Genomic DNA, 21819 nt, shown 5'->3' with positions numbered 1-21819 from the left:
CCTCAAACCCAGCTCTGGCCTGTGGCAGCGCAGGAGGCACAAGCTGTGCAGCTTCCAGTAACCCTTTTCTGTCTCACTACTGCTGTCCGCCCAGGAAGCAGCCCGACTCCATAGGTGTGTTGTCCTTCAGGAGGCTTCCCTGGGGGGCCATAGGCATGTGACTCCCTAGTTAGGGGTCTGTGGTGGTGTGAAAGAAAATGGCCCCCAAAGGGAGTGGTACTATTATGAGATGTGGCTTTGTTGGAGGAAGTGTGTCACTGCAGGGGTGAGTTTTGAGGTCTCAAATATGTACAAGCCACACCCAGTGCAGGACTCTCAGCTACTTCTCCAGCACCATGTGTGCCTGCATGCCCCATGCTCCCCGCCAGTGCTGGGCACCGAATCTGGGCCCTTTGGAAGAACAGCTGTAAGGATTCTATATATGCGCAGCTTGGGGTGTGTGTGAGTGTTCTCGTCTGGCCCCTTCTTACGTCATCAGCAGGCAGCTGCGTCCCAGTCTAAAAGCCAGACCTGTACCCCCACGCGTGCGTGCGCTCTCTTGGTCTCTTGTCTCTCTCTGAACTCTCTCTAGGCTCTCTCTCTGCTCTCGGTCTCCCTCTTTCTCTGCATCTCTCTCTCTGTCCTATCCCCTCTTCTCTCTAATAAAGCCCATTCTAACTCTGGTAACCATGGCTCATGACTCTTCCGCCGCCAACCAAACCATTGCCATATACCCTTTCAACAGCCATTGCTCTTAACCACTGAGCCATCTCTCCAACCTTTAAATCACACAACTTCTTTTTTTTTTTTGTTCTTCCAGACAGGGTTTCTCCATGAAGTTTTGGTGCTTTTTATGGCTCTCACTTTGTAGACCAGGCTGGCCTCAAACTCACAGATCCACCTGCTTCTGCCTCCCAAGTGCTGGGATTAAAGGTGTACCACCACACAACTTTTAAGAACTCCTGAGTCACATTAGCTGATCTCAACTAAGGGTGTGTGAGACCTGAGTTTGAATAGGCCAAAGAACATGTTCCAGGTATGGCAGCATTTTCTCCTTTATGATCCCATGATGGTGTTTGTATATACTATCCTTGGGAGAAGTGAGAAAATATTGTTTTGTGTTCTGTGGCTCAGGGGAGAAACTGAGAGATTAAAGGAACAGACAGGCCAGGTTACAGACTTGTGAGACTATGAACAGGAAGGGTTAAGACATTTACAAAGCTTAGGAACAATAATACCCTTGAACAAAAACCTTCCTAATTCATGAAGAGTCATAGGACACAGTGCAATGTGGAAAACAGTGTGACAGCAACATCATCTATCAGGGTGTTTTTGTTGCTTGATGACATGAGGTCTTTAGACTGGGACCTTTCTGCTTACCAGCTGCAGCTGATAGAGCTGGTTCAACATCGTCATATGCTGAGGGTTAATTGGCGAGGTTAATAGTGCAGGGCTGAGACCAATGTTTTTTGCTGCAAACTGCAAAAGCTGTGCTTGAACCTGTTGAATAGAAAATATATCATTAACCACCATCTCTATGGAAACACACTTATGTGTGTAGCTTTGTTTTTGGACACAAACTGGTTAACTGACATTATATTTGTTTTGACAGCTGAACTTGAGAGGCTATCAGAACATTTTGTGGACATTTCAACATTAGTCGTTAACATGTTCAGAATACAGAAGACAGAAAGTCTTCTAAAACTATTTTTTTTTTCCCCCCAGCTGGGTGTGGTGGCGCAGGCCTTTAAATCTCAGTACTTGAAAGGCAGAGTCAGGTGGATTTATGTGAGTTCCGGGCCAGCCTGCTCTACATAGTGAGTGAGTTCCAGGACATTTAGGGCTATGCAATGAGACCCTGTCTCAAGAAATAGATAATGTTTTTTTTTTCCTTTCTTGAGACAGGATCTTATATAGTTGAGGCTAGCCTCAAACTGGCTATGTAGTGGGGGGGCCTTGAACTCCTCCTAATCCTTTTGCCTCCTAAATTCTGGGATTACAGGCAAGGGCCACCATGTCAAGCCAGCTTCCAGAAGATTTCTTCCTCTAAATACTTTAGCTGTACATTTACTTTCCATGGCTTGAGGCCAGTACTATTAGAGGTTAGTTTATAGTCTGCCAAAGAGAATCTTTAAGGTCTGGAGGTGAGAAAATATTAATCCAGTTAATTGCTGCTTCAGTAGCAGGAAGGTGCATATATCTTACATAGGCCCCCAGCCAGTCTCCACAGGAGTTGCTACACCCTCAATAATACATGTAACTTCTTTTTTTTCTACCAAGTTCCAGCCCTCTCAACTCACTGTACACATCTGTTCTTTTCCACAGGTCAACAATGTCTTCCTGTGTTTGAAAGTCAGAATATAGATCTTCCAAATTCCTAGGCTCAAACACTCTCAAATGTGGTGGTCAGAAGAAGTGGGAATTTTAGCAGGGGCTGGAGAGATGGCTTAGTGGTTTAGAATACTTTTTGCTCTTGTAGAGGACTTGGGTTCAGTCCCAGTATCCACATGGTAGCTCACAACTAACTGTAAGTGACTCAAGTCCCAAGGCTTTAGACACCCTCTTCTGACCTCTTTGTACACCAGGCACACAAATAGTATGTACACATGCAGGCAAAATACCATACACATAAAACAAAATAGATCAAAAAATTAAAAAAAGAAAAGAAGTGAGAATTTGGGAGATGATTAGGTCATGAGGGCTCTGCCTTGAGTGGAATCAATGCCCTTACATGATGTCTGCTTGCATCAAAGTTGCCATTTAGATGAACAAGCCCTCCACAGGTGCCAGACCCTTTGGATCCTTGCTCTTGGACTTGCAGCCTTCAGAACTACAAGCTGCTTGTAAATTATCCATTCCAACAAACTACACAGCAACTTAAACTAAATGTTACAGGTAATGGGAGTTGACAGATCACCATGCTCTCTTTTAAAACAGATTAGATATAAGATTCTTCAAAGCCAGGAAGTGGTGGTGCATGCCTTTAATCCCAGCACTCAGGAGGCAGAGGCAGGTTGATCTCAGTGAGTTCAAGGCCAGCCTGGGCTACAATGTCAGTTCCAGGACAGCTAGGACTACACAGAGAAACCCTATCTCAAAACGCCAAAAAATTCTTCAGAAATCCTAATAACTTCTAGGTAATAGAGGTTTTAGTAAGAAAGTAGCTTTGTTTCTGTCATAAAAGGAGTAACGTTATAGAAAATGAGCAAGTTATATTTATATATTTAGGATACACACATACACAGCACCATCAAAAACAACAACAATTAAAGAAAAAGAGGCCACAAATTTGTGGGGGTTTTGTTTTTGTTTTTGTTTTTTCCTGGAAACAGGATCTTGCTGTGTCATTCTGGCTGGCCCTGAACTCACAGAGAGCCTCTTGCTCCTAAGAGGCCATACATTTGATGAAAGCAAGGAGGGGTACATGGGAAAGGTTAGAGGGAGGGGAAAGGGGGAAAAAAGTACATAATTATATTTTAATCTAAAAATTATATATAAAAGAATCTCTATGGGTCTGGGCTAGAGAGATGGCTCAGCAGTTAAGAGCACTGGCTGATCTTGCAGAGGACCTGGGTTTATTTCCAGCACCCACACGGCAGCTCACAACTGTTTGTTACTCCAGTTCTAAGGGAGCGGACACTCTCTTTTTGCCTCCGGGGTGCCTGGCATACACATGGGTGTACAGAAATACACACAGGCAAAAACACCAATCAATGCACATAAAATTAAAAAATCCTTTAAGTGGGTGTTGTGGTACACACCTTTGATCCTAGCATTTGAGAGGTGGAGAGAGAAGCAGATGGATCTCTGTCAGTTCAAGGCCAACCTGGTCTACATAGAGATCTTGTTTTGTACATACCCTGTCTCAAAAAAGAAAGACAGTGTGCTGGCTAGTTTTACGTTAACTTGACACAAGCTACAGTCATCAGAGAGGAAGGAGACTCAATTGGGCTGTAGGCAAGCCAATACCACATTTTCTCATTAGTGACTGATGGGGGAGGGAGGGCCCAGCCCATGGTGGGTTGTGCCACCCCAGGGCTAGTAATCTTAGATGAGCAGGCTGAGCAAGCCCTGGGGAGCAAGCTAGTAAGCAACACCCTTCCATGGCCTCTGCATCCTGCCTCCAAGTTCCTGAACTGACTTCTTTCAATGATCAACAGTTATTTGGAAGCACAAGCCACATAAACCCTTTTCTCTTCAACTTGCTTTTGGTCATGGTATTTCATCACAGCAATGACAACCCTAACTAGGACATACAACATAAAAACAACCAAAAAATAACATTCCCTCCACCTTAAAAAAAAAAAAAAGAAAAAAGAAAAAACACCTCACCAGGCAAAAAGGATCAACTAGTAAATAGTAAATGTAATTCCCAATCTACAGCACACACACTCTTTTAATTTTTTTTTTGGGGGGGGGGGGGAACAGGGTGTCTCTATCTGTGCATCCCTGGCTATCCTGGAACTCACTCTGTAGACCAGGCTGGCTTTGAACTCAAGAGATCTACCTGCCTCTGCCTCCCAAGTGCTGGGGTTAAAGGTGTGGGCCACCAAGCCCAGTGCAGTGCACTCTAACACAAAATCCCAATTGCCATCTCACTAAAGCATTACTGTCCTGGTTGTCCTGGTGGCCTCTTCTTGATGTCCCATACCAACAGCAGACTGCTTGTTTTTTCGTTCCAAATAGCCCAAGAATACCATTAGGTTATCACAGTAATTTCCTTAAATCAAATCAAATAAAACCAAATAAAAACCAAGCACGTGTTCAAAGCTTGTTGAGTCAGACCTGAGGGGATAGAAACTGAGGCACTTGAGCACGGAGGCTGGGCTGGGAGGAATTAAGAGGCTGCACTGGCGGCTGCTGCATGGTCCTGGCTTGTGCTGCTCCGCTATTGCCAAACACACCCAGATTGCCACTCGGGATCTGCCAGAGACACAACAGCTATTAGGAGGGGGTTGGGGTGCTGGGAAGAATGAAGTGACAGGTTTCCCACCATGAATGCCGAGTATTTTTCTGTTTCCTACCCCTTCAACCTGATCCCTAACTGCACTTGGGATGAATGCTATTTGTACAGGTTATGGAGGATGGAAAAATCAGCTTAGGAAGCTGTCTATGACTTTATATCACAGGACACACACATAACAGTGCATTTTAAAGTGTCCCCAAACAATGCTGTCACAGTTAAAGAGATAATTAAGAACGTTTGAAAAATAACAGTAATAAGACATGTGGTCTGGGTGACACACTTCCTTCCCAGAAGAAACTGAACTCCCTATGTTCAGTCAGGCAGACAGAAAATGTGCTGATCGCTGTGCAGCAGGCAGAGGAGTCTATTTCACTGGAAATGTGGCAGTTCAGTTACTTCAATAAACCCCAATGCCAGATCAGTTAGCAAAGTCAGAGCATCAACCTGGTGTCTAATATACTGAACGTCCTTGGGGTGTGCTCTCCCACACTGGCACGAGCCACCTGGTTGACAGAGAAGAACTGGGCAGCAGAACCTACTATGCCTGTGCTGTGCCCCGATAGACTGGGTGTCCAGGGTCCAGACTTGCCACTAAACTTCACCAAGGAGCTGTTAACAGCCGAGAGGTCCATGATAATCCTTCTGGGACTACAGACACTCTGGGGACTACTCAGTCTCTTGACAGGCACTCAGGTCTCCCAGTTCCTTTCTAGGGACCTCTCGCACATAACATGAACGGGTAAAACAGCCAGAAGGCTCTGTGAATCTCATAGAAGTCCCTCTATTTCTGGGGGAGGAGCCCCCATGGTGAAGACCACTTGGTAACATACCAGTACTTCATTCAATAGCAAGTAAGTTTTGAGTGCAGAAGAGCTCAAATACGATTAGTTCCGTGCAAAAACAACCTTGAAACATTCCTATAGAGGAGCTCAATTTCAAGAACTGCCACTTAGTTCTGAGCTTGCACGAGTGCTCCCAGGGGAGTCCTGAGATCATTTCAGTAGTTTTACATGTTCCCTCCTATCTTAAGATCAAAGTATCAATTGCAAAAAATATAGTTTATCCCCTAACAGTTTAAAACGGTCAGGAGAATGAATGCAGACCACGGCCTGCTCTTCCCCAACAGCCTTACCTGTCTAGAAGAGTTCAAGTTTTGCATGCCCAGCCCTGAGGCAATCCCACCCAGGGCCTGATTAGGGAGTGCACTGTTGGAAAGGGGGAGCTTCAGGCTTGGGGAAGGCAAAAACGGTGAAGTCGTGGGCTCTTCCACGAGGCCGCCATCCTGATTGGAGAAAGAAAGGGTGAGCTGTGTGCGGTGCCCACCAGCACGCAGAGCACCAAATAGTTTCCCACGGAAATAGTGAGGGGTGGTGGATGGATAAAGAATTAAAAGATAAAAAATGTGTGGATAATGAGGAAATGAAGGACATGGGCAAAAAGGAAGAGGGGAAAGAAAGAGAGAAACAGGATTAAGACGCTGCTTTTGCTAAGACGCTGACAAGCACATACTTTAGCTTCTAGCATTATCCCCATGCCACCGCCCTGGCCTGACTAGTAGGGAAGGGACAGAGACAGCAATGGGTCTAACTAGAGACTCCAAGAGCACAGCTCCCACCTCCATGCAGCACTTGACTTTCTCAGTGTCATAAACAGAAGATCCTACTGACTTCAGCTTCTCTGAGGTCACACTAAAGTGCCAAGCTCTGCAAATCTAACACCTCATCTAACAGCACAACCAACCTGCAGATTACTCTACAATTTAAAGAGAGAGCTCAGGTCCCAGTTACACTTCCAGATTCAGCAAATGAAAATTAATATAATGGCACACACCTAGAGTCTCAGCACCCTGAGGCTGAGGCAGGAGGATAATACTTTTGAGGCCAGCCAGTAATTTGGAATTTCAGAAAAACAAATAATTTTTAGTGTAAATGTGCTCCTGATCACATGCCACAGCTCATCTGCCTGTGTGGAATATGAGGAGACTCTGGGAATAGCAAGTCCTGTCAGGGTGTCAAGGGCCCTTTAGGGGACAGAACTTGGGTGGAATTTGGGTTCTACCACTAAGCTAACATCTCCAGGAAGTTTCCCTTTTCTTAGAAGCAGGGTCTTGTTCATAATATAAGGGTGGCTTTGAACTTGACATCTTCCTGCCTCAGTTTCTTGAGTAGCTGGGATTATAAGCTAGTGCCACCAAGCCTCATTTAAACAAAACAAAACAAAACAAAAAACCCACTTGTCTTTTCTTCCTTCAGTTTTATTTTCAGGGTTCAATATTTAAGTTGAATTTTTTCTTTCTTTCTTTCTTTCTTTCTTTCTTTCTTTCTTTCTTTTTTTTGGTTTTTCGAGACAGGGTTTCTCTGTGTAGCTTTGCGCCTTTCTTGGAACTCACTTTGTAGCCCAGGCTGGCCTCAAACTCACAGAGATCCACCTGCCTCTGCCTCCCGAGTGCTGGGATTAAAGGCGTGTGCCGCCACCGCCACCACCCGACCTTTTAAGTTGAATTTAAAGTGATGTTTTTTCCTTCTGGAGTCGTACCATTTTGAAGAAGTGACATAATCCCATGATAACACTAAAGGAGGACAGAGTGTTGACTGGATTTAAAACACCCAGGGAGCTTCCCATCAGTATTTGTGGCCACTGGCAAGAAGGGCCAGCTAGACATAGGTACCCAACCCTGTCACTCCTTAAACCTGCTATGTATCATTTCCAATTGGAAGAACTGAGTATTCCAAGCAAGACAAAAAACAACAAACACCCAAACAAACACCCAAACACCACCCACGTGAGGACGATAACTGTCAAGTCCGTGTAGTAACAAGAACAGTCAGTTTTCAGTTCCAACACTTTCCACACCTTAATGACATCTTGTATAATGCAAGTATCTCTGAGTAAACATTCTTACATGTTAGGAAAATTGAGGCACAAGCCACTTTAAACATCCCAACTTTCCACACTCTTACTTGCTTTAAGGACACACACAGCTCAAATAAAAAGACTTCTAGATGAAGGAGGCAGAAACAAGACAGCAGCCAGATCAGTACCTTGTCAAGGAAGGTGGGGCGGTCCATGGAAGACTCTTTGGAGATTGGTGGGCGGCAGCCGAGGGGTTTGGTGACCATTCCATTGTAGTCGGTCATTCCCAGTCCACGTTTGTCCATGTCCACCTTCTTTTCCAGCAGAGCGCCTGGGGCACAACACACAGAGACCAACACTGAAGACACAGGAGCACAGGACAGGAGGTGGTGATGGCTTCAGGAAGGAGGTGGCCCCTTGGCTGCTAGCAAGGAGCAGGGGCATCATAGGCCTGAGCTGCTCCCCAGCCCCATGACCATCCTTGTACACCTATGACTGGGCCCTCCTGGCTTTGCCCTGTCCACTCTGGCCACACTGCCCTCTGCCAGCGCCTCAGGAGCCCAGTCACTTATTCTTCTCTGTCTCCCCAGGTCTCCATGCACTTGCTCCAAGCCACCCTTCTCAGGGGCCTTCTCGATGATGATCTGACCTGAGAAAACTCCCTCCTCATACTCACTGCTTCCCATTCACTTCCCAGTGTGGGAGAGCTTTTGGCCTGGTGAACTGTGTTTGGGTCACTTTAACTGTACTATATAAGTCTGCTTCCACCTGTCTGGTTTCCCTGCCTTACACTATGCACAACACGATTTGGCATTTTTTTTGTTTTGTTTTCGAGACAGGGTTTCTCTGTGTAGCTTTGCGCCTTTTCCTGGAACTCACTTGGTAGCCCAGGCTGGCCTCGAACTCACAGAGATCCACCTGGCTCTGCCTCCCAAGTGCTGGGATTAAAGGCATGCGCCACCACCACCCAGCCTGATTTGGCATTTTTATATAAATGTACTACTGTCTGTCCCTGCCATGGATTCTGTATTCACTCATTGTAGCATGTTTATGGTCACTTGTGGACCCCTGTAGGTTGGCAGAAAACTTGACTTTGCTGATAAGTGTCCATTTCAGGTCAGACAAGGTAGTGCTGTCTTTCCAATGTAAGGTTCTTTTTGGACCCTACAGTGGAAATTGTCTGTGATACATTTGATGCTACATTCTTCACAGCTGTGTGTTTTTTGCTGATTTGGGAATTAAAGATACTCCCTAATGTACTGCTATGTGGCGGTCCTAATGCAAGAAAGCGAGCTGTGCCTGGCAGAGGAAGTGCACATGCCAGCTCACTTTCTTTCAGGTGTGCTCTGCAGCACTGTAGACTGTGAGTTCAGTGCTAGCAACAAAATCTGAGGCAAGCAGAAGAAAGTGGGAGAAGAGAAGGATTTCACTGGCGAGGCTGCTCAGGAGGTGCCCACAGCATGGGCTACAGACAGATGGAGAAACAGGCAGACGTGGTGGCACTGGCAATATGGCTGAGCAGTAAAGGAGCTGACTATGCAAATTTGGTGACCTGAGTTTGATCCCGAAAATCCAAGTAAAAGTTGAAGGAGGGAGCTGACTTTACAAAAACTGTCTTTTGACCTCCACACATGTACCATTGTATGTGTGTTGACAGACACTTCATGCACATAAACAATTTAAAAACATGCGTAATAGGCAGTACAGCGGGGAGTCTGGGCACCAAAAAAAAAAAAAATCACAGCCATATTACCCAGGGTCAGGAGACAGCTGCCAGATCAGTACCTTGTCAAGGAAGGTGGGGCGGTCCATGGAAGACTCTTTGGAGATTGGTTAACTCACATTTTATTACAAAAATATGTTAAATAACATGTCCTGACACATAAACATATATAAAACAAGGGCAGGTATGGCTAACAGGCTTGTGGGGGCCTCACTGGGTTACCCCAAACGAGGGCTCTGCATTGGCTAAGGAGATGCCGGCAGTGGCTTTAGAAAATGTAATGCCAGGAATATAAAAATGTAGACTAATGGTTGTCTGCTTGTGCCCATCTTCCAGCATAGGTCTCCAAGGTGCCTGAATAATGCAGGACAGTGGCCCACTGGTGCCTTTTTTACATTATTTTGGTTTTGGCTATGCAGCCTTGGTCGCTACTAGTGGGATTCCTGACTATGCAAAAGTAGGCAGTGTGCCATCCCTGGCTGCTGGACTCTTCACTGGGATCCTAGCAGGCCTTGGTGCTTACCAGCTGTGGTGGTTTGAAAGAAAATGGCCCCCAAAGGGAGTGGCACTATTAGGAGGTGTGGCTTTGTTAGAGGAGGTATGGTTTTACTGGAAGAAGTGTGTCACTGTGGAGATGGGCTTTGAGGTCTCATATATGCTCAAGTGATGCCCAGAGAGACAATTCATTTCTTGTTACCTGCAAGAAACTCTTAGCTTCTTCTGCACCATGTCTGCCTCTATGATGCCATGTCACACCATGCTGGTAATGGACTAAACCTCTGAAATATAAGCCACCCTAATTAAATGTTTTCCTTCATAAGAGTTGCCATGGTCACAGTGTCTCTTCACAGCTATAGAAACCCTAACTAAGATACCAGCTGTCTCAGGACCCCAGGAATGTGTGTGTGGGGGGTTTCCTAGCTACATCTGGGATCTTGGCTAGCACTATGGGGATAAGATTCTACAATTCTGGGAAATTAATGCCTGCAGGTTTAACCACAGGTGCCAAACTTGGAATTAGTGTGTTAAGTTCACCCATCCATAGTAACCACATCCCTGTTCGAAACTCCCTGAACTGATACATTACTATGTATGAAGAACAAGTGGAGCATATCTACATATTCTGATATTTTACAAAACGTCCACGAGCATAGTCAGGTGAAGATGAGATGATACTATTGTAACTGTTCAGAGGTGGCAAGTATCTAACTGAGGTAAATGTTGCCTTCATGAAGAGTCATTCTTGCCTGATAATGTCTCTCCTTTCTGTACTAGTGGATAAGGGGTAAAATGTTGGGTGTCAACACTGGGGGCCACAGTTCTGCTGTGTGAAATCTGTTGGTGACCTTTGTGATGTGGAATCTGTTGTATAGGTCTGCTATGAAATTATATCGCAGTGAAATATCAGAGAAAGTAAAGTTTGCTATTAACATAAAAATATAGAATATATGTATCTTTTTTTTTTTTTTTTTTTTTTTTTTTTTTGGGAGGAGGGAGAGGGGGAGAAGACAGGGTCTCACCAGTAACTCTGGCTGGCCTACAACACATAGAGATCTGCTTGCCTCTGCCTCCTGAGTGCTGGGATTAAAGACATGTGCCACCACACTCACCTAAAAATAGACTATATTTTGCAGAAAATTGATAAACAATAATTTTTTTGGTAGCTCAAGAATAGGTTACTTGTTCCTGACTGGCACTTGTGGCACTGTGTCTGCCAGACTACTGCAGGCCAAGGATGGATGGGTGTGTTCAGTCTGGCCTGGGATGCCAGTAGCTCACAATGTAGATGAGTCAACTGTTCTGGATTGAGAATGTCTACATTAGTACAGCAAATCTCTGTGTGTCTGTGAGAGTGGTTTCAGGAATGATCTAAGATGAGGAATGGATTACTTCCTCTATGGATTCATACATGATAACATTATTGGAAGATGGTAAGACAGGTGGGGTCCAGATGAAGTAGGTCACTACTGTGTGTGTCCTCGGGGCTATGTCTTCCCCAGGTCCTTTCCTGTATTCCTCTCTCCTTCCTGCCTACAGGAAGTGAAGAAGGTTGTTCACCACATGCCCCTATCACCATGATGTTCTTGTCCAAGTGTAAAGGGCCAGGTGACCATGGACTGAATTTCCTGAAACTGTTAGCCAAAAGAGATAATTCCTCCCTTTAAGTTGTTTTTGTCATAGCAATAACAAGAACTAGCTAATATAAACATGAGCCACTTATTTGTTGAAGTACTAGCAAAAAAAAAAAAAAGAAAGAAAGAAAGAAAGAAAGAAAGAAAAAAAGAAAGGAAGGAAGGAAGGAAGGAAGGAAGGAAGGAAGAAAAGACAAAGGCAAATACGCTGCTAACATGGCATACTGTCCTCAGACACTCGCCATATGATTGGTGTTCTGTGGTTGCTCTTTCCCTGGAGCCTAGATTTGTCTTCAAGTTTAACCATAACTAGAAGCAAATGGTTTTACAAAGCAAAACTTCCCAAGAGGCACCTGGGAACAGATGTCCTGTTACTTACTCATGGCCTGGTCAAGGTTCATACTGTTGCTCTTCAAGGCCTCTTCAGCTGGCTCTCTCTGGGGGCAAAGCAGAATTCTCATTAGCAGCACACACAGACAGAGAACCAGAGCAGCTCTTGAACAGCTCGGCACTCCAGCAGAGGAAGCGGCTACTAGGACTAGGTTTTAGAATTGGAAATGTTTTTCTCTGCTGTTGAGGTCAGAGATGCTATCTTAAAAAAAAAAAAGACAGGGTTTCACTAAGTGTGGTAGCACACGCCTTTAAATTCTAGCACTTGGGAGGCAGAGGCAGATAGATCTCTGAGTTTGAGACCAGCCTCATCTCTACAAGTTTCAGGCCAGCCAGGGAGACATAGTGAGGCACCCCCATCCCCCCACACACAAAGGGACAGAGTCTCACTGACTGGCCTGGAATTCTATTATGTAGACCCTGCCTCTGTTTCCTGAGTGCTATAGAGATGGTATCATGTAAAAAGAAAACACTTGTAGCTAAAAATGATTGTACTGAGTCTAACATGGAGAGTCAAGAACTTCTGTAAGCTGGGCATTGCAGCACATGCCTTTAATCTTAGCAGACAGATCTCTATGCATTTGAGGCCTCTCTGTCTGCCCTACACAGTAGGATCCTGTCTCAAAAAGAAAGAAAAAAAAATTTTTTTTTTTTTTTTTGAGACAGGGTTTCTCTGTGTAGCTTTGCACCTTTCCTGGAACTCACTTGGTAGCCCAGGCTAGCCTTGAACTCACAGAGATCTACATGGCTCTGCCTCCCGAGTGCTGGGATTAAAGATGTGCGCCACCACCGTCTGGCCAAGAAAGAAAATTTTTATTGAACATCCTAGGAATAAAATGTGGGGTCCCAGGAAACTCTGTAAGCACTCCTATTCTTGCTTTTGTACCACACTGAGCAGTGACAACTCAGCAGGGTCACAGAGTTGTGGACTCACATGCAAGTCCCTTGCATCCTCATAGGCCCATGACACCATCACTACTTCCTTTTTTAGAACATCACTGTCTTCAATTCCCACCCCCCCACTTTTTTTTTTTTTGAATGCCGAATGCTGTTTATTGAAGGAGGGAGGAGGTCTTAAATACAGGCTTACAGCACAATGGGAGAACCCCGGAGGGCATTAGTTCGCTTCTGATGTTTTTTTTTGTTGTTGTTGTTTCTGGAGCTGAGGATGGAACCCAGGGTAGAGCCAGTGCTCTACCACTGAGCTAAATCCCCAACCCCACTTCTGATGTTTTACAATTTTGCATCTAAGCTGTTAATACCCAATATGCTGGATACACAGACAAGGAGTTTCCCTTAAGCATTCAGGAGGGTGGAATCTCACAGGGAATTAGAATAGGGAGGATATCAAGGTCAAGGTCAGCAAGCAATGCAACAGTTACCCAAAACGGGAGCCAGGGCCCTACAGGTCCCCACTTTTACTAAAAAGTGAGCTTTTGGCAAGTCCCTGTCTTATCTGTCACTGAGTGCCAGGACCTATGTGACATCAACTTTCTGTATGTCATCAATGCCAGTCTCTATCATTCAAACCTTCACACGAACCAAGCAAGGCACCAGCTTCCTGCTGGTGACTGTCCTTTAATCAGTACAGAAGCACCTCTGAAGAGAATCAAAGTTGCTTGCTAGGGGCTGGAGAGATGGCTCAGCAGTTAAGAGCTCATTCTTGCAAAGGACCACAGTTAATTTCCCAGCACCACACTGGGTGGCTCACACATGCCTGTAACAATTGCAGTTCCAAGACATCTGACACTCTTTTCTGGCCTCAGCAGACACCACACACATACATTCAAACCCACATGTGTACACATGAGAGCACTGGATGCTCTTTCAGAGGACCTGGTTAGATTTCCAGCACCCACAAGGTAGCTCCCAACAGCCTAATCTTACTCTAGGAGATGCAACACCTTCCTGACTCCTGAAGGCAGTAAGCACACACATGGGATATGGACTTAAAGCAGACAAAACACCACCATCCATAAACAAATGAATGAATTGAAAAACAAAAGTAAGGGCTGGAGAGATGGCTCAGAGGTTAAGAGAGCTTACTGTTCTTGCAGAGTACCTGGGTTCAATTCCCAACACCCAGAAGATTGCTCATAACCAACTGTTATTCCAGTTCCAGAGGATCCCATATCCACTTTCTAGCCTTTGTAGGCTCACCAACTCATATAGGCTCACACATATGTACTTAAAGAATATTTTAAACATTTCAAAAATCTTTAAAAAAGGAAAAAACAAAAACAAAAACCAAAGTTGCTAGGGACTAGGGGTGGGGCATGCTGTGATGTCTACTTCAACATTTTCTGGCCCTCCCTTTTAGAGAGAGGCTGTTAGATAGGGCAGTGTCCTGCTAACCTTGTACAGCACCAAGGCATGAGGCCATTCTGGACCTATTCTTTTTTTTTAGACACATACATAGTGACTGAGTGATAAATGCTCATCAAACAAGGATTTGGAAGAAGATATGTGAAGGGCTTACGTGTGGAATGTGGGCAATAGATCTGGACTGCCATTACCTGACCTAAGGGTCTGAGAAGACTGAGGTGCTTCTTTAGGGGACATCTGAAACACCTTAGTTCTGTCTACATATTGTTGGAAACTCAGGAACCAAGCTGATTTGTTAGGATGCCTCAGGGAGGCATGATGCTTTAACTCATACTGTTTCTTGCTGAATCTTTTTATTTACTACATAAAGGAATTAAGCTCACTTCTAACTATAAATCGTAAGAAAATATGAAATTGTCTAAGTCCATGGAAATTACAAATCATACAGAGTCTTTTATTTAGAAAATGACATTCTTGATGGAAAGTATGTGATTCTTTGCTGTACTCATGGCCTAGGCCAAAGGGAACTTAATCAATAATTAGATAGTAACTTCATCTCGCAAAGCATCTCTGCCTCATCACACACCACAAACTGGCTAGGGAATGCTTTCAGGCCATCCACTTAGAGAGTTCAAAATGCCAGTTACCGGGAAGCCCATGTCTGTGAGTTGTTTGATCAGCCGGCTCATGATCCAGGCCTCATCCTGCTTGCCAGGCGTCTTCATGCCCTGGAACAGAGTGGGCAGAGTAAAGGCCAAGAGTTACTTTTAATGTGTCACATTCAATGGGGGACAGCTCAAATGCAGTGACTGCAGAAATAGAATCTTGTGTGTTAACACTAGACTGTGCTATGTTCCTCAGAGTCCAACATCATCCTGTAGTTAACACCATGGGAAACTGCAGGTGCACTTGTAGGCTGGCTAATGCATGACATTTACGGATTAACAAAAAGCAGAGAAACTATTTCTCTTTTTATAAAATTATTTGTTTCATCACAATACGTATTATTTCCACTGGTCACAAGGAATGCCTCTAAGCTCAGCACTATGTGAAGTTTACTAAAGATTACATGATGTAATCTTTACCCTTGAATAAGCTTTATTCTCAACAATGACAAAATGCAGAGGTCTTGTTCCAATGAATGAAAGAGCCACATCACATAACAAAGGGATAACAAGCCTGTTGATCTTATTAACTATGCAATCTCATCCATACTCTAGCCCTCAGGCAAGAGGAAAGGAGTCTGAAGGAAAATGTAAAAGACAAAGGGGAGAGAATCCAACCACAGAGAAAAGGCAGCCCAGGGGCAGGGGCACAAAGGGTGCCACCAGAACCAGGTACACAAGATCAACAGAGTCCAAGTATTTTCCCTACAACCAAACAAAACCAAACTAAAAAGCCCACCCTTCTCAAAAAGAATTTGCTTTCCCGGTCCTTATTTCCTTTCACTCTCTGTTTCTTCTCTCCCTCCTTCCTTTGAAGACAGGGTCTCATGTAGTCCAGGCTGGTCTTAAACTTGCTTTAGAGCTGAGGATGACCTTGAATTCTTGATCCTTCTGTCTCCATCACCCGAGTGCTGGGTTACAGGTGTACTCTTCCACCATGGAGGCCGCACTAGCTCCACAGCAGAGTGCATGGAGCTGAGGCAGCCAGGAGGCATTCTGTCCCCTGACAGGCAGTTTACCTGGAGGGCATGCTTCCAGGGCCAGAGCCTATCACTGTAGTTTACTACTTGGGGCTTTCTGGTCCCATGGCAACTGTAGTCCCTAGCCCCACTGTAAACAGCTTCTCTTCATGTCTGTAATCACTTCTACTCCTTAACAGATAGGCTGACTTCAGATTCTCAGTTCTGCCTGCTGCTTACTGAATGCTTTCCTAAAACTCTTTATTCTTTTAAAAATAACAATACATTCATAATTACAAATTACAAAAGGGATAAAGTGAAAAGGTCTTCCATACTATCTCATCTGCTCAGATCCCCCCACCCCCACCCCCGCAGCTCTCCAAGAAGTCTCTCTTTGAAGATTCTTAATTATATTTCCGGAGAACAGAAAACTTGGAACATTATATAGAAGCAGATACATGTACACACAACTATTTCCCTCTTTCATCATTGGTGGCCCATGCTATGTACTTTTTCTGTACCTTGCCTTTTCTCTCAACAATATCACTTGATGTTTTCATAAGTATAAATTTCATCAAGTGTTTGGTTCATATTAGGATGCATAGATAGATTCTAATTGGCTGGTGCACTAAAGCATATTTATTTTCATTCTTGATGACAACAATGTTACAAAAGAACTACAGATGCCCATATCAAGTGGTGGTGCAATGTCAATTTTTAGGCGACACTAGTGTACAGCTACTAGCAAGGTGCAGTGAGAACTGATGTTCCACAGCCTGGAGAGCAGATAAGCTTATATTTCATTTACCTCTGTGTTCTGGTTTTGAGGACTGAGTCCATAGTCAATAGGTAGCCCAGCTTCCAGGGGTGTTGAGTTAACCTTTGGATTTCTGTTGGTCCGAGATAAAAAATGGCACCTCTCACTATTGGCTCAAGTGGCCGCCTCCGAGTCAGGATGGCCACCCTCTTATATGCTGGACAGCACGTTGTATTCCTCTCTGATCATCTGATCATTTTTACATTCTCTGCTCATTTTCATTGGGATATTGGATACTTTTATGTATAAGGGAGATCAGCTTTTTTGATGTAAAAGTTATCTCCTCCCTACATTCTTCCTCTTTTTTGGCTTTAATTAGGGTGTTATTGGTTTTGTGCATATTTTATGATTTTGTTGCAATCCACACACCACCTCAGCCTCCCCCAAAGGACTTACTGGAAAAGATAAAATTTCATGAATAAGAAAATAGTTTTGATCTTTCCAATTTACAGCAAGGATTGGAGTCCCAAGACTACCTGGGAGTGAATTCTGTCTTTGTACCATTCAATGGCTCTGCCTAGTCTACAGTACAGGCCTGCTAGCTTCCAGGCCTCTCTGGCAGTGCCTACCTTCTGAAGTCCTTTTTTTGAGGCATTGCCCCAGGAGCTGCAGGATGAGCTGCTTTCTTGAGAGGCAGCATTATTCCACATGTCCCCATCCTCATCCTCCCACTGGCTGGTGCCCAGGTTCATTTCGTCCCCACCACTGCCCCAGCCTTCTTGCATAGATTTGGAAGCTGGAAGAGAGCAGACAGAAACTTGTCAGACTCACCTGCTCCAGAAGAAACCCGTGTCACATGACACACGAGGGATGGGGAAAACATGAACTATGTTATCTACCTTTTAGCTATTTCTTTTCTCTTAGGCACAAGATTAAGTGTAATTAATGTTTTCCTTCTGAACTCTAGCTGTGCTGCTCCACACTTCCTCAACCACTATGCATCATTTGGACACACAGGCATTCTAAAAATAAGTCTTGAGGCTATAGGGGGTGCAGCAGTCTCTTCACAGCACAAAAATATCACTCAAATGTGGACTCCTGAAAAATGTCACTGTCGTCCTTTCAGGTCTATCTCAGCCAGAGATAACCCCTGGGCAATATATCACCTGAGCCAGGGCTCTCATACCTGGCAACAGGTAGGAATCATGTTATAGGAAGCAGGTTTTTGGGAAGCTCAGCGTTTCTAATAATGATCCTGCATTTCTAATAGTGGTCTAGAAGATGTCCACAGAACTCAAGAAACTAAATTTTCTTTTCAAGATGTTATTTCCTCATCCTTTAAAAAAATAGGCTTTGGGTTTGGTGTGTGTGTGTGTGTGTGTGTGTGTGTGTGTGTGTGTGTGTGTGTGTCAAAGTTGCCACACATTATTTACTTCTTAGAAGAATTAGGCTGAAGTTCAGGCCATTTAAGATGCTAAAACTGAAGGCTGGAGAGAGGCTCAGCACTTAAGAGGGCTTTTTGACCCTCCAGAAGACCTGAGTTTGCTTTCCAGCACCCAAACTGGATGCTTACAACTGCAATTAACACCAGCTCCAGGGGATCTACTTCTCTCTCCTGGCCTCTGAGGGCTCACACCTGCAAACATGTGACATAATTCAACACAGGCACATACTCATGACCATAAGTAAAAAAAAAAAACAAAAAAAAACATATTTTTTTTTTTTTTTCTTTTTTGAAATACCAACAATTTGGGACTGAGGACAAAAGCTAAAAGTGACAGACTGCCTCAAAACAATACATATCTCAACATCTGGAGTTTTCTTTTCCCCTAGATTATTAACCAAAATTTACAAGGATGGAATAAATATTTCCAGAACAGTGACCATATGAAGCAAATATTCACTTTTAGCAAAGCAGTAAAATACAAAACGTTGCTTTTTAAGATCCCAGGATAAAGCTGGGCTTGGTAGTGTACCGCTTTAATCCCAGCACTCGGGAGGCAGATGCAGGAGGATCTCTGTGAGTTTGAGGCCAGCTCAATCTACAGAGTAAGAGGCCAGCCAGGACTACAGAGTGAGACCCTGTCTCAAATCAATCAGTCAGTCAGTCAGTCAGTCAGTCAGTCAGTCAGTCAGTCAGTCAATTAGTCAGTCAACCAATCAATCAACCTGGACATACATCTAACAACAAGCAAAGAAAATGGAACAGTTCTGCAGCCATGGAAACAGATATTTTACTGTTTCTGTTTGTGGTCTTTCACAGTAATGAGATGTATCCCGGGGCCTTGTAACAAACATACTAACAAGTCTTCTACCACCAAGCTGCAGCCTGTACTCACCTCTGCTCAAGTTGTTTAAAGTACAGACTTGGGGCCGGGCGGTGGTGGCGCACGCCTTTAATCCCAGCACTCGGGAGGCAGAGCCAGGCGGATCTCTGTGAGTTTGAGGCCAGCCTGGGCTACCAAGTGAGTTCCAGGAAAGGCGCAAAGCTATACAACCCTGTCTCGAAAAACAAACAAACAAACAAAAAAGTACAGACTTGGACATCCAAAACAGATTTTATTTTCAAGATAAAAACAAAACAAGAAATCTCAGACTACTGTATTTTCAAATCCTAATCCTAAGAAGAAAACAATGACATCATTTATTCATCTTGTTTGGTGGAATGAATTTAAATGGGTGGGCATAAAATGCTACAGACAGGTGAATGTTGTTGCAGGTTTGAATGTCTATTACTATAATGCTTGGAAACAGAAATGGTTCAGATTTCAGACTACGATACATTAGGGAGTAGAAACATGAAAGTCATTTATATTCCATACATAATTTTTATGCATTTCCTGAAGGAAATTTTATTTATTATCTGAGGTTCTAGAGAGTGAGTCCAGGTAGAGTCATATGCAAGCTAGGCAAAATTACAGGTCCAGCACATGACGAGTTTTTTGAGATAGGGTTTTTCTTTAGCCCTGGCTATCCTGGAACTCATACTGTAGACCAGACTACTCCCACCCCTAGGGATTCAAGGCTTGAGCCCCCACTGCCCAACTTTTTTCTTTTCTTTTTTTGAGCATTAGGACCATAGGCAAGCTAGGCAAGTATGTAGTGGGCAGCTGTTCTTTTCCACTGAGCCACAGCCTGGTAGTAACAGTGGTTGTAATAGTGGTTGTAGTAGTGGTAGTAATAGTGGTTGTAGTAGTGGTAGTAATAGTGGTAGTAATAGTGGTAGTAACAGTGGTTGTAATAGTGGTTGTAGTAGTGGTAGTAATAGTGGTTGTAGTAGTGGTAGTAATAGTGGTACTAATAGTAGTAGTAGTAATTTTGAGACAGGGTCCCTCTACAGAGCCCTGGCTGCCTGGCTGTCCTAGACCTCACTGTTTAGACCAGACTGGCCTTAAATCCTCATGCTTCTGGTGGGATTAGAGGCATGTGGCAGCATGCCTAGCTCAGCCTGGTGATTTACAGAGCAGTCTTAGGTGCTGTGTGGTGTCTACTGCATGTCACCACCCAGCCAGAGGCTTCTGCTGGATGACTGCCATGCTCAGGAGCTCCCCAGCCTCAGAGCAGTAAGAAATAAGCTTCTTTCTTTCGTTTTTAAAAACAATGTAATTTTTAGCCTGCCTAGAATTTGACTGTGACATAACATACATAAAATGTAGAATTTTCTATTTGGAATGTTGTGTTGGTGTTCAAAAATTCCAGATTTTAGAGCATTATGGATATTATAAAAAGGAACGTTCTGTGGATTTTCCTTTTTATTTTATTTTTGAGACAGGACCTCAGTGTGTAGCTATGACTGTCCTGGAACTCACAGAGATCTTCCTATCTCTGCCTCCCAAGTGACAGAATTAAAGGCATGTACTACCATATCCTAGTACAAAGGAACTTAATTGAAATCCATGCTCTCTTTCAAAAATGAATACAAAGTCAGGTGCTGAGTTTGAAACCATCCTACAAATGAGTTCCAGGCCAGCCAAAAGACTACATAATGAGAAAGACTGTCTCAACAAAACAAAACAGCAGAACAAAACAAAATCTTTTTATAGTCATATATCAAACATGGCAAATACTGTTTTACAGTCTTGGTTTAAATGTATTGAGAATAATTTTTAAAATTAGTATCAGGAAGAGCTTGGTGACAGAGTATATACTTAGCATCATCCCCTCAAAGCAAAACAACAACAACAAACCCCCCAAAAACCCTGTGTTTAAAATAGAGGTATGCTTAACTGGGCAGGTGAATCTCTGTGAGTTCGAGGCCAGCCTGGTCTACAGGTCTACAGAGTGAGTTCTAGAACAGCTAGTGCTACACAGAGAAACCTTGTCTCAAAAACACAATAAAACAAAACAAAACAACACACACACACACCCCAAAACAAAAACACAATGAAAAAAAAAAAACCCAAAAAACGGTATGCTCTAAAATTCAGTGAAAAATATCCCTGTAAACAGAATACTCAAAAACATTTCATTTACTTACATTCATGTGTATGACACATGCGAATGTTCCTGAGTGTGGTACAGGTATATAAATCTATGGATTCATGCCCTGTGTGTGCATACGAGTCAGAGTGCATCAGGTGTCATCTTCTGTTACTTTTGACCTCACTCCTTTAAGACACTATCTCCCATTAAATCTGGAGCTAGCTATTTTGGCTATGCTAGCTGACCAGGAAGCTCCCAGGATGCACCTGTCTCTGCCCTCCAATGCTGGAGTTCCAGGCATGGGCAGTCATGTCTGACTTTTTATGTAGGTGCTGGAGATTTGAACTCAGGTCCTTATACTTGCACAGCAAATAATCTCCCCCGCCCCCACAGCAAATAATCTTACTTACTGATCTATCTCCACAGCACCAGGAATCGTTTCTTTCTTTTTTTAAAAAAAATAAATTATATATACAGTGTTCTGCCTGCATATATGCCTGCATGACAGAACAGGGCACCAGATCTCCTTACAGATGGTTGTGAGCCACCCTGTGGTTGCTGGGAATTGAACTTAGGACCTCTGGAAGAGCAGCCAGTGCTCTTAACCATTGAGCCGTTTCTTAACTGCCCAGTCCAGGCACGCAGAAG

General features: G+C 43.9%; 2 protein-coding genes across 4 annotated transcripts in view; one reads left to right on the top strand and one right to left on the bottom strand.

Annotated features, from left to right (window-relative positions):
- The window catches only part of Tnrc6c (trinucleotide repeat containing adaptor 6C), an 83119-nt gene that overhangs the window by 20777 nt on the left and 40523 nt on the right, over positions 1-21819 (bottom strand). For 2 of the 3 annotated variants that reach the window (XR_004945599.1, XM_036194825.1), the window contains 7 exons: positions 17379-17545; positions 15016-15096; positions 12033-12090; positions 7987-8129; positions 6078-6251; positions 4765-4902; positions 1360-1479 (listed from right to left, as the gene is read on the bottom strand). Coding sequence is in view for 2 of the 3 variants with exons in the window: in XM_036194825.1 (XP_036050718.1) it covers positions 1360-1479; positions 4765-4902; positions 6078-6251; positions 7987-8129; positions 12033-12090; positions 15016-15096; positions 17379-17545 (881 nt within the window). In the remaining variant the exon portion in view is untranslated. The remainder of the gene's footprint in view (positions 1-1359; positions 1480-4764; positions 4903-6077; positions 6252-7986; positions 8130-12032; positions 12091-15015; positions 15097-17378; positions 17546-21819) is intronic. The other variant, XM_036194826.1, reaches the window with a different exon arrangement.
- LOC118590217 (transmembrane protein 14C-like) lies at positions 9883-10600 on the top strand. The gene is made up of 2 exons (XM_036198105.1): positions 9883-10049; positions 10393-10600. Exons 1-2 carry the CDS (start codon positions 9883-9885, stop codon positions 10598-10600), a joined length of 375 nt encoding a protein of 124 aa, XP_036053998.1.

The sequence above is a fragment of the Onychomys torridus genome, chromosome 8 (genome assembly GCF_903995425.1).
Source record: "Onychomys torridus chromosome 8, mOncTor1.1, whole genome shotgun sequence".
NCBI classification, from domain to species: domain Eukaryota; kingdom Metazoa; phylum Chordata; class Mammalia; order Rodentia; family Cricetidae; genus Onychomys; species Onychomys torridus.
This window is presented reverse-complemented; position numbering and strand designations above follow the sequence as displayed.

What these genes read in the sequence shown, in the direction of transcription:
- LOC118590217 (XM_036198105.1), top strand. Translation starts at nt 9,883, where the DNA reads ATGCAGGACAGTGGCCCACTGGTGCCTTTTTTACATTATTTTGGTTTT. An exon ending in GGCCTTGGTGCTTACCAGCT is followed by an intron (nt 10,050 to 10,392) that starts GTGGTGGTTTGA and finishes ACCCTAACTAAG; the next exon opens with ATACCAGCTGTCTCAGGACC.